Source organism: Oncorhynchus gorbuscha, linkage group LG25 (assembly GCF_021184085.1).
Source record: "Oncorhynchus gorbuscha isolate QuinsamMale2020 ecotype Even-year linkage group LG25, OgorEven_v1.0, whole genome shotgun sequence".
Taxonomy (NCBI): domain Eukaryota; kingdom Metazoa; phylum Chordata; class Actinopteri; order Salmoniformes; family Salmonidae; genus Oncorhynchus; species Oncorhynchus gorbuscha.
The window spans coordinates 18,304,617-18,316,740 of record NC_060197.1 but is presented as its reverse complement, the minus strand read 5'-3'; the positions used below and the strand labels follow the sequence as shown (position 1 = coordinate 18,316,740).

Genomic DNA, 12,124 nt, shown 5'->3' with positions numbered 1-12,124 from the left:
CGTAAGCATTCATTCAAGCAGCACTTTACTGCGTTTGCCAGCAGCTCTTAGCAATGCACAGCGCTGTTTATGACTTCAAACCCCGAGATTAGGCTGGCAATACTAAAGTGCCTAATAGAACATACAATAGTCAAAGGTATATGAAATATAAAAATGGTATAGAGAGAAATAGTTGTCGTGTCATAATTCCTATAATAACTACAACCTAAAACTTCTTAACTGGGAATATTGAAGTCTCATGTTTAAAGGAACCACCAGCTTTCATATGTTCTCATGTTCTGAGCAAGGAACTTAAACATTAGCTTTTTTACATGGCACTTTTACTTGGTGGAACAAACTCCCTCACGACGCCAGGACAGCGAAGTCAATCACCACCTTCCGGAGACACCTGAAACCCCACCTCTTTAAGGAATACCTAGGATAGGTTAAGTAATCCCTCTCACCCCACCCCCCCTAAGTTTTAGATGCACTATTGTTAAGTGACTGTCCCACTGGATGTCATAAGGTGAATGCACCAATTTGTAAGTCGCTCTGGATAAGAGCGTCTGCTAAATGACTTAAATGTAAATGTACTTTCTTCTCCAACACTGTTTTTGCCTTATTTAAACCAAATTGAACATGTTTCATTATTTATATGAGACAAAAGTCATTTTATTTATGGATTATATTAAATTCAAATCAAAGTGTTCATTGTTCAATCAGTATTGTTGTAATTGTCATTATTAGATTTTTTTTTACAGGAATAAATACATTCGGACGATTAATCAATATCGGCTTTTTTTGGTCCTCCAGTAATCGTATCGGCTTTGAAAAATCACAATCGGTCGACCTCTAACGGCAGCCTAATACAGTAAGTGGCAAGGTATCGCTGTGATATCTCAGGAGAATTTTAATGCAAATGACTTTAAATAGACCACAGGCAGTGAGTCTGTCTGTGTTAGCTCCCCTTTCTCACACTGGTTGTGGTAAAATATAGTACTGTAAAACTTGCACACAAATCTGATCTCTATAAACCTGGAAACTGGCCATCAATGTGGCAATGTAATATGGGCAATTCTGACCTGTAAATAATATGTATAGGCACATCATGATTATTGAATAGGTTGACATAGAAAATGTTATTTCTTAATCTAATACTGTATCTTCAAGAACAGATTTCTGATGCTTAGGAGAATACTAAAAGCAATCCTGTTGGCTAAACAGATATATTCTGCTTTAGCTGCCCAACTTTCAGGGTGACCCAAAACAAGAACATCAATGGAGATGTGCTATTGTCAATAAAGTGAAGAGGTGTTGCATTCTCACGGCACAAATGTTGCGCCACTAGGGGCCTCCCAAGTGGCGTAGTGGTCTACCAGCTGTGTTACTACAGATCCTGGTTCAATACAGGGCTGTGTCGTAGCCTGTCGTAACCGGTAGATCCATGAGGCAATGCACAATTGGCCCAGCGTCATCCAAGTTAGGTAATGGTTTGGCCGGCCAGGGTGTCCTTGTCCCATCGTGCTCTAGCAACTCCTGTGGCTTGCACGCTGACACGGTCTCCAGATGTACAGTGTTTTCTCCTACAAATTGGTGCGGCTGGCTTCCAGTTTAAGCGTGCATTGTGTCAAGATACAGTGCAGTTTGGCGGGGTTGTGTTTCGGAGGACACACAGCTCTTGACCTTCGCCTCTACTGAGTCCGTACGGGAGTTGTAGCGATGGGACAAGAATAACTACCAATTGGGGAGAAAAAGGGGAGGAAAATGTTAAATATATTAAAAAACTTTTTTTTTTTATTAAATCCACTAAAATAATAATTTGTTGGGCTGTGACAGAACTTCTAGGAAATTTTGAAGTCAGGCTGTAAAACATCAAAATGTGGAATAAGTCAAGGTGTATTAATACTTTCTGAAGACACTGTAGTCAGTCTCCTCACCCTGTTTCTAACCCTGACAGTTATTATGAATGCAGGTTACAGATTAATAACAATTCCATCTGTTGGATATCCTAATGTTTGCTGGATTCCAATAACAATTACAAATCTCTGCAAGCCAGTATAACGTGACTTGAAGGTAGGATTGCAAAATTCTCGTAAATTTCCTCATCTTTCGAGAAATCCCGGGTTGTGAACATTCCTGGAAATGGGAGGGAATAAAAGGAAATCCTTCAACCATGATTTTTAGAAAATCTCATAATTTTGCAAACTTACTTGCAAGGTCTGATTCTGGACTGTAAGATATGAGTTTCAGGCCACTGTGTTAGGGTAAGGCTTGGACTCAAAATAAGGCCTACCATTCAAAAGTTTGGGTTCACATAGAAATGTCCTTGTTTTTGAAAATGACTTTTTTTTACAGTGTAGACATTGTTAATGTTGTAAATCACTATTTTAGCTGGAAACAGCTGATTATTTTATGGAATATCTACATAGGGTACTGAGGCCCATTATCAGCAACCATCACTCCAATGTTCCAATGGCACGATGTGTTAGATAATCCAAGGTTATCATTTTTAAAGGCTAATTTATCATTAGAAAACCATTTTGCAATTATGTTCGCACAGCTGAAAACTGCTGTGCTGATTGAAGAAGCAATAAAACTGGACTTCTTTAGACTAGTTGAGTATCTGGAGGATCAGAATTTGTGGGTTCGATTACAGGCTCAAAATGGCCAGAAACAAAGAACTTTCTTCTGAAACATCAGTCTATTCTTGTTCTGAGAAATGAAGGCTATTCCATGTGAGAAATGGCAAGAAACTGAAGATCTCGTACAACACTGTGTACTACTCCCTTCACAGAACAGCACAAACTGACTCTAACCAGAAAAGAATGAGGAGTGGGAGGCCCCGGTGTACAACTGAGCAAGAGGACAAGTACATTAGAGTGTTTAGTTTGAGAAACAGACCCCTCCCAAGTCCTCAACTGGCAGCTTCATTACATAGTAGCTGCAAAACACCAACCTCAACGTCAACAGTGAAGAGGCAACTCAGGCATGCTGGCCTTCTAGGCAGAGGTCCTCTGTCCAGTGTCTGTGTTCTTTTGCCCTTCTTAATATTTTATTTGAATTGGCCAGTCTGAGATATGGCTTTTTCTATGCAACTCTGCCTAGAATGACAGCATCCCGGAGTCGCCTCTTCACTGTTGACGTTGAGACAGGTGTTTTACGGTTACTATGTAATGAAGCTGCTGTGTGTGTGCGTGTGTGGTGTATCGTTCAATCCTCTGTGTGGATACAAGGCTCTGTAATGGGTGTGATACTTTAAAAACAACATTAAAGGCATGTCAATATAATGGTACAGAACTCAAGGAACTCTTCCTTATGGATTTTTTGTTGTTGCAAAACTGACTCTGGGGGCCTTTGAGCTCAAGGCGTGGAGTTTCTACACTTCCATAGAAATAGAATTGCAACACTAATATACAATATCATATTATTACCAGTGTATCTTCGTGCACACTTGTCAACATCATGCTGCAAGAATATTACTCTGCCAGAATCATAAAAACAACATCGGTTAGGTTGGATGTTTGCATTCCTATTATGTTTTGATGGATTCATTCTGTACCTTGCTTTGTGGATAATGCCCAGTATGGTTTAGAATTGGTTGTTCGTGTTCATGGACCGGTGGTGGTGATTGGTGGTGTGGGCTGAGGCTGTCTGTCAGGGTCATCAATGCTCTCCTCTGCCATGGTACTGTCAGAGGAATGGAGGATCCACAGGGACTCCAGTCACGTCATAGAGCCTGGAGGGAAATCAGAGGTTACAACAATTGACCAATAGAATTAGAGCAATATGCTACCGTGCAGCTATCGTAAATATTAATACAGTAACACAAAAATCAACGTGAGATCTCTCTACAAATTTTCAAACCATAAAATACTTTGCAAAATGGAGGTGGTGATGTGTGTGTGTGTGTGTGTGAGAGAGAGAGAGTGTATGTGTCTCTTTTTAGCCAATGGTTTGAAGTGTGCATGGCAGTCTCAGACTAGGGAGGAAGGCTTGGCAGTGGTGGCTAATGGTTTGCAGCGGCTGAGTCTGTTTGCATGGCAGTTGGAGCATCTGTCCTCTCCGCGGTGATTCTGTTAAAGCCTCAACTGGATGTGTTCTGCACGGCATGCCAGCCATGTGTGTGTGTTCTGTAGTACCAGCTGGGCCCAAAGGGATCAATTACACAGCAAGGCAAGGCAGGCTGTATCGTATCAAACCCTGCACCACACCACCGGGAATCCCTCCAGTACCCACAGAACTAAACAGCCTCTCTAATGAGTTAGCTAGGACTGGGACTATGGATGATCCAAATCCAAGGGATTTGTTACACACTGTTCAACAGTCATACAGTACAAATACACTCTTAGAAAAAAGAGAGCACTTTTCTAAGAGGGTAGTGTGTGCATATATAAACCAAAAAAATGTATTCCCATTTAAAATCATATTTTCCCTAACCTAACCCTTAACCCTAACTCTAAACCCAAAACGCTAACCATAAAACTAAACCTAACTCCTAAACCTAACCCTTAACCCTAATTCTCATTGTAACCCTAAAAAATTATTTTCCCTTGTGAGGCCCGGAGAAATGTCACACATTCTTTCCTTGTTTTACTTTCCTTGTGAGGACCACACACACACACACACACACACAACACCAAGAGGTAACACTCCCAAACTCCATTAAGACCGTGGGATCAGGCCTCTTGAGAGGCATCACTACAGTCCCGGATTCAATCTCCGGCTGTGTCGCGACTGGGAGAAAAAAAGAGACTGTGGGATCACCTTTTCCTCACAATCTTCTCAGTCCAAACACACGGACTCCTTCACTTCCTTGATTAGCAACTCCTCCACACCATGTCTGCTGCTGTGAAACAGCCTTGATTACAGTGTGGTGCATAATCACAGGCTTTCTCTCAGTGGATGCCTCCGACACCACTCTCTATTCTGTAGCTAAATACCCCAATCAGGAGTGAGCTAATGGATTCACTGATTAAATTCATAATCCGCCACTTAAGAGGCTACCCCACTATGTTTGGTATAATCAGTTTGTGTGTGTGTGTTTTAGTTTATTAGGATTATTACTCTTCCTGAGGTCCACATAAAACGTACAAATACATGTCAGTGTGTGCGCGTGTGGCTAGCCCTCCACACATAGTGTGAAGACGAGAAGTAGCAAGGGCCGTTTAGGCCGAAAAAGGAAAGTGTGTGTGTGTGTTTGTTGTGTTAAATTGTTTTCACTGAGTCAGATGGTTCAATTGAGACAAGCCTCGCTCATTTATTTTGAGTTAATGTTTAGTTCTAAATGGAACTTAAAGTCTGAATCAATCTTTGAGAAATGAGTTCTATAACAAGTGAGTGTTTTGGTAGAGCTTTGAGGCATATATTTTAGCTGAGGATGTGTAAACATTAATGTGCAGGGCTTGGATATACTGTATACTGCGCTGTTATATTCACCTCAAGAACCACTGCATGGTGTTCCGAAGATGATATTTCTCTTGGGAAGGCGGTTTTCCACCAGGAGAATGCAAGTTCATGCATATATCACTTCCTGCCAAGATTAAATGTTCTTTTAAAAACCTCATAATCCAGAGGCGAAAGAAACGCACACCTATTTAGGTGAGGTGCTGGCTAGCGGAGTGGAACACTTTTAAAAAAATAGAGCCGAACACACTATAGGAGCTCATATGCAAAAATGTTACGTCCATCGTTTCGACAGACAAGCTGTCTTCATCAGGGTATAATGACAAACACTGCGGGGTGACTAATTTATATAGTGTCAAAAGACACACAGGTGTCTGTAATCATGGCCGGGTGTGGCCTGATATCATTAGTTAATTCTCATATATTAAGATAGCATACAAAAAACATAAATGGATAGCGTATGATCATAGATACAATTTAGCTAGATAAGCCTACAAACATTAACAACAGCAAAATCACAAAATCACAAGAATGGCTTCAGATCAAAGTCTATGTTGAGACCGAAGGAAGCAAGGGTCTTTAAATTAAAGATCCAGGCAGCCTCTCGTTTTAACAAAAAATTGTCGAGGTCACCCCCTCTCCTAGGGAGGGTGACATGTTCGATGCCAATATAACGTTGAGATGAAATCGAGTGGTTTGCTTCCAAAACGTGGGCTGCAACTGGTTTTTCAACCTAATGGTGCTACGACTGGTTTATTTTACCCACATATTTTTTACTACAAGGGCAAATAACTGCATTAGTGGAGCACGTGATAACACCTTTGATTGGGATCTGTTTCCCTGTTTGGCGGTGTTTGAAGGATCTACATTTATAAGTGCCATTGCATTGAGCACAGTCATTACACTTGTAGTTTCCATCCAGTAGGGGCGCAAATACACATTGTGCAGGGATATTTTGGGGTGGTAAATCAGAGTTTACCAATTGATCTCTGAGGTTTCTGCCCAGCAAGAATACGACCAATGGAAGGTCAGAAAACACATTACCGATACTATCATCGGATCTTAGAATGTGCCAATATTTGTGAAGGATTCCCTTAATTTGTTCAGAGCACTTTGAATAGCGGGTAGTTAGAATGCAAGAATGCTTCTTTTTGCGAGACTGATCTTGAAAAAGGTTATGTCTCGTTTTGTTTGAAATTTACTCAATGGCAGTATTAATCTGACCATTTTGTTATGCAGGTGAAGTGAGGACCCAAAAGCGACTTAACAGAAACAGAGTTTATTCAAGTCCACAACAGAAAACGACAAATCCCGAATCCATAACAGAAATCCTCTCGTCTGTAGAGGGGAAGGACAGGAGAAACGACCACAGACAGCAGGTCGCTTCGGGTAGGTGCAGGCCGTAGCTGACAGAGACACCTGCTCACACGCAGCATCTGATGAAGGCAAAAACACGACAGGACGGAACAAAAACACAGTACAGCAAACAAGGATCCGACAAGGACAGAAGCGAAAACAGAGAGAGAAATAGGGACTTAATCAGAGGGCAAAATAGGGGACAGGTGTGAAAGAGTAAATGAGGTAGTTAGGAGAATGAGGAACAGCTGGGAGCAGGAACGGAACGATAGAGAGAGAGAGAGAGAGAGAGAGGAGGGAGGGAGGGGGAGAGAGAGGGATAGAGAGAGGGAAAGAACCTAATAAGACCAGCAGGGGGAAACGAATAGAAGAGGAAGCACAGGGACAAGACATGACAATCTATGACAAAACATGACACATTTTTGACAATCTGACCACTCCTTGAATTTTCTTTGTGTCTCAGATCTCTGTCGAAATCTGATGTTTTTTTTTACAAAATTGGCTGTAGGCCAAACTGTTTTTCAAGGGAAGTGGGTGACAACTATCAGCCCCCAACAAACTGTTACGATCAGTGTATAGAACATTTTCTTCACACAAGATCAAGAAAACTGATTTGATGTGTATCAGATTGCATAGTAAATCTCAGATGCTCAGAACAGGAGTTAAGAAAAGAATGGAACGCCTGGAGCTGTTTTGCATCACCCCTCCATAGAACAAAAATATCTTAAACCTCAGCCTTCTCACAAACGTAACAGCGTCCAGAACCATGAAAGACAATGGCCACAACTTGATGTGATCCAAATTGAAAAATGACTTGAATGTACACTACCATTCAAACGTTTGGGGTCACTTAGAAATGTCCTCATTTTCCATGAAAACATATGGTTGAAATCGGAAGTTTACGTACACCTTAGCCAAATACATTTAAACTAAGTTTTCACAATTCCTGACATTTAAACCTAGTAAACATTCCCTGTCTCAGATCAGTTAGGATCACCATTTTGTGTTAAGAATGTGAAATGTCAGAACAATAGCAGAGAGAATGATTTATTTCAGCTTTAATTTCTTTCATCACATTCCCAGTGGATCAGAAGTTTACATAACCTCAATTAGTATTTGGTAGCATTGCCTTTATACTGTTTAACTTGGGTCAAATGTTTCGGGTAGCCTTCCACAAGCTTCCCACAATAAGTTGGGTGAATTATGGCCCATTCCTCCTGACAGAGCTGGTGTAACTGAGACAGGTTTGTAAGGCCTCCTTGTTCACACACGCCTTTTCAGTTCTGACCACACATTTTCTATGGTCACATTTTTTTATGGGATTGAGGTCAGGGTTTTGTGATGGCCACTCCAATACCTTGACTTTGTTGTCTTTTTAGCCATTTTGCCACATTTTGGAAATATGCTTGGGGTCATTGTCCATTTGGAAGACCCATTTGCAATCAAGCTGATGTCTTGAGATGTTGCTTCAACATATACACATAATTTTCCAACCTCATGATGCCATCTATTTTGTGAAGTGCACCAGTCCCTCCTGCAGCAAAGCACCCTCACAACATGATGCTGCCACCACTGTGCTTCACAGTTGTTTTTCAGCTTGCAAGCCTCCACCTTTTTACTCCAAACATAACAATGGTCATTATGGCCAAACAGTTCTATTTTCATTTCATCAGACCAGAGGACATTTCTCCAAAAAGTACGATCTTTGTCCCCATGTGCAGTTGCAAACCAGACTGGATTTTTTTATGGCGGTTTTGGAGCAACGGCTTCTTCCTTGCTGAGCAGCCTTTCAGGTTATGTCGATGTAGGACTCATTTTACTGTGGATACAGAGACCTTTGTACCTGTTTCCTCCAGCATCTTCACAAGATCCGTTGCTGTTGTTCTGTGATTGATTTGCACTATTCGCACCCAAGTACGTTAATCTCTAGGAGAGAGAACACATCTCTTTCATGAGCAGTATGATGGCTGTGTGGTCCCATGGTGTTTATACTTGCGTACTATTTGTACAGATGAACGTAGTATCTTCAGGCATTTGTAATTTGCTCCCAAGGATGAACCAGACTTGTGGAGGTCTAAAAAACGTTTTCTGAGGTCTTGGCTGATTTCTTTTGATTTTCCCATGATGTCAAGTAAAGAGGCAATGAGTTTGAAGGTAGACCTTGAAATAGATCCACAGGTACACTTCCAATTGACTCAAATTCTAAACCCATGGCATAATATTCTGGAATTTTCCAAGCGTTTAAAGGCACAGTCAACTTAGTGCATGTAAACGTCTGAACCACTGGAATTGTGATACGGTGAATTATATGTGAAATAATCTGTCTGAAAACAATTGTTAGAAAAATTAGCTTTGCTGTGCAAAACGTAGATGTCCTCACTGACTTGCCAAAACTATAGTTTGTCAAAAATACATTTGTGGAGTGGTTGAAAAATGAGTTTTAATGACTCCAACCTAAGTGTTTGTAAACTTCTGAACTCAACTGTACATGAAATGAGTTGCAAAATGAATAAGAAATATAGTCAAGATGTTGACAAGGTTATAAATAATTATATTTAATTGAAATAATTATTGCGTCCTTCAAACTTTGCTTTGGTCAAATAATGCTCCATTTGTAGCAATTACAGCCTTGTAGACCTTTGGCATTCTAGTTGTCAATTTGTTGAGGTAATCTGAAGAGATTTCACTCCATGCTTCCTGAAGCACCTCCCACAAATTGGATTGGCTTGATGGGCACCATACGGTCAAGCTGCTCCCACAATAGCTCAATAGGGTTGAGATACGGTGACTGTGCTGGCCACTCCATTATAGACAGAATACCAGCTGATTGCATTTTCCCTAAATAGTTATTGCATAGTTTGGAACTGTGCTTTGGGTCATTGTCTTGTTGAAATTGGTTACAATTAAGCGCTGTCCACAGGGTATGGCATGGCGTTGCAAAATAGAGTGATAGCCTTCCTTCTTCAAGGTCCTTTTTACCCTGTACAAATCTCCCACGTTACCACCACCAAAGCAACCCCAGACCATCACATTGCCTCCACCATGCTTGAGAGATGACATCAAGCACTCCTCCAGCATATTTTCATTTTTTCAAATGTTCTTCTTTGTGATCCAAACACCTGAAACATTGATTTGTTTGTCCATAACACTTTTTCCAATCTTCCTGTGTCCAGTGTCTGTGTTATTTTGCCCATCTTAATCTTTTACTTTTATTGGCCAGTTTGAGATGTGGCTTTATCCTTGCAACTCTGCCTAGAAGGCCAGCATCCTGGAGTCGCCTCTTCACTGTTGACGTTGAGACTGGTGTTTTACGGGTACTATTTAATGAATCTGCCAGTTGAGGACTTGTGAGGAGTCTGTTTCTCAAACTATACACTTATGTGCTTGTCCTCTTGCTCAGTTGTGCACCGGGGCCTCCCACTTCTCTTTCTATTCTGGTTAGTGACAGTTTGCGCTGTTCTGTGAAGGGAGTAGTACACAGCGTTGTACAAGATCTGCAGTTTCTTGCCATTTCTCGCATGGAATAGCCTTCATTTCTCAGAACAAGAATAGGCTGATGAGTTTCAGAAGAAAGTTCTTTGTTTCTGGCCATTTTGAGCCTGTAATCGAACCCACAAATTCTGATGCCCCAGATACTCAACTAGTCTAAAGAAGGCCAGTTTGTTTGCTTCCTTAATCAGCACAACAGTGTTCAGCTGTTCTAACATAATTGCAAAATGGTTTTCTAATGATCAATTAGCCTTTTAAAATTATAAACTTGGATTAGCTAACACAACGTGCCATTGGAACACAGGGTGATGGTAGCTGATAATGGGCCTCAGTACACCTATGTAGATATTCCATAAAAAAAATCTGCCGTTTCCAGCTACAATAGTTATTTACAACATTAACACAATGTCTACCCTGTATTTCTGATCAATCCTCAGGAAATATCATAATAGGTCACAAGTGTCAAGCCCAGCAAAGATTATGCATCAAGGAGATTTGAAGAAAAGTCTGTTTTAACCAGGTCTCAATGGAATTGAGTCACTATGTACTGTAAGCTTTGTCAAAAGTCCCAGTGCCTTGTCTGTCCATGTTCACAACCAGCACGGGTAGGCAGGAACGTAGGCAGGCAAACACGCACCCACACAAACACACATACACCTAGCAAATGCGTCAATTCACACAGACAGCTCGTCCCTAGCCAACTACGGCCTCTGACCGTCCGTTTGATGTACAATATGGAGCAGCCATGAATACCTATCATCTCTCAGCCTCTCGGTGCCGACCGTCGACACAGGATGACAAACCGTCTTCTAACTCGGGTCGAAATAGACCCACCCAACCTTCTCTCTATACCTCACATCTGTCATACACAACAGACGTATAGCTCTGGGAATTCTTTGTGTGATAGATATACCTGTTTTTTCTCAGATAATAAATGGTTGAGGTCAATCATCAAGGTTAAGGATTTCATATGCAGGTAACAGTAGAAGGGAGTTAGTTACGAGGGGGTATAGGGCTCGCTTAGATTTCACTTTGACCGTAGCTTGTGCATGTCGTGATAGTCTTAGAAGCAGTCCCTCTCTGCCAGGAAACAAAAAGCGAACAGGTATTTCGGACTTAAGTTCTGTCATTTCACCCCCTCCCATATTTTGTGCAATGCTTGCAGTTCTTTTGTCTTTTGGCATGCGTGTGGGATAGTGGCGCTCACCTTGAGTCTTATGATGGTTGTGAGGTTGCTTTGGGCCCCTAATTCAGCCATTTCCAACACCAGCTACTCTCTGAAGGCCCACTGGGAGAAAGGGTTTTGACCTTTTGCTTTGGCCATCTGCTTGTGGAGAATGAAATCATTTACTCTAGCAATGCCCACAAAGTGGTAAATAAAAGTATACCTCTTCCTGGTCTTGTGGAGGACACGGTAGTAGCCTATCAGAGCATCAGATAGGTCGACACCCCCAATGCTGGCATTGTAGTCCTTCACAGAAATGGGGACATTGTTCCTTTTTCACCCTCCTTGAGACATGGTTGTTATTGAATGCCTTATGCTGTGTGGTGAGCATGAATAACTCCCTAGTGTCCTTCAATTTCACAAAATGCAGCTTGTTAGTCCTGATCCAACATATGGTCCCTCTCTCTGCTGTCTTCGTCATCTCGTTTACCTTGGTATTGGTGAAACCAATTCTGTTAGGACGAATGGTGCCATAAGTCCCTATTTTCTTTTTCAAGAGGTATTTGAAAAGTGGATGTAGAACAATCAGACTGGGTGATTGACATAGCAGGTGGGGGTGAGGATCTTGACTGGCGGGGGTGCTTGCTGGGGGGCTCTGAAACATCATCATCTGCATACTCCACTCTGTGGTGAATAGAAATGTCATGAAAATAATTTACTTAGAGATCTAAA

The 12,124-nt window shown here is 41.4% G+C and overlaps 1 protein-coding gene across 2 annotated transcripts in view; it reads right to left on the bottom strand.

The window, feature by feature from the left end:
• Window positions 1-12,124, bottom strand: part of LOC124013529 (chemokine-like protein TAFA-5) — a 179,525-nt gene that overhangs the window by 4,976 nt on the left and 162,425 nt on the right. For both annotated transcript variants that reach the window (XM_046327832.1, XM_046327833.1), the window contains exon 4: window positions 3,539-3,715. In XM_046327832.1, coding sequence (XP_046183788.1) covers window positions 3,707-3,715 — 9 coding nt within the window. In that variant the 3' untranslated portion in view covers window positions 3,539-3,706. The remainder of the gene's footprint in view (window positions 1-3,538; window positions 3,716-12,124) is intronic.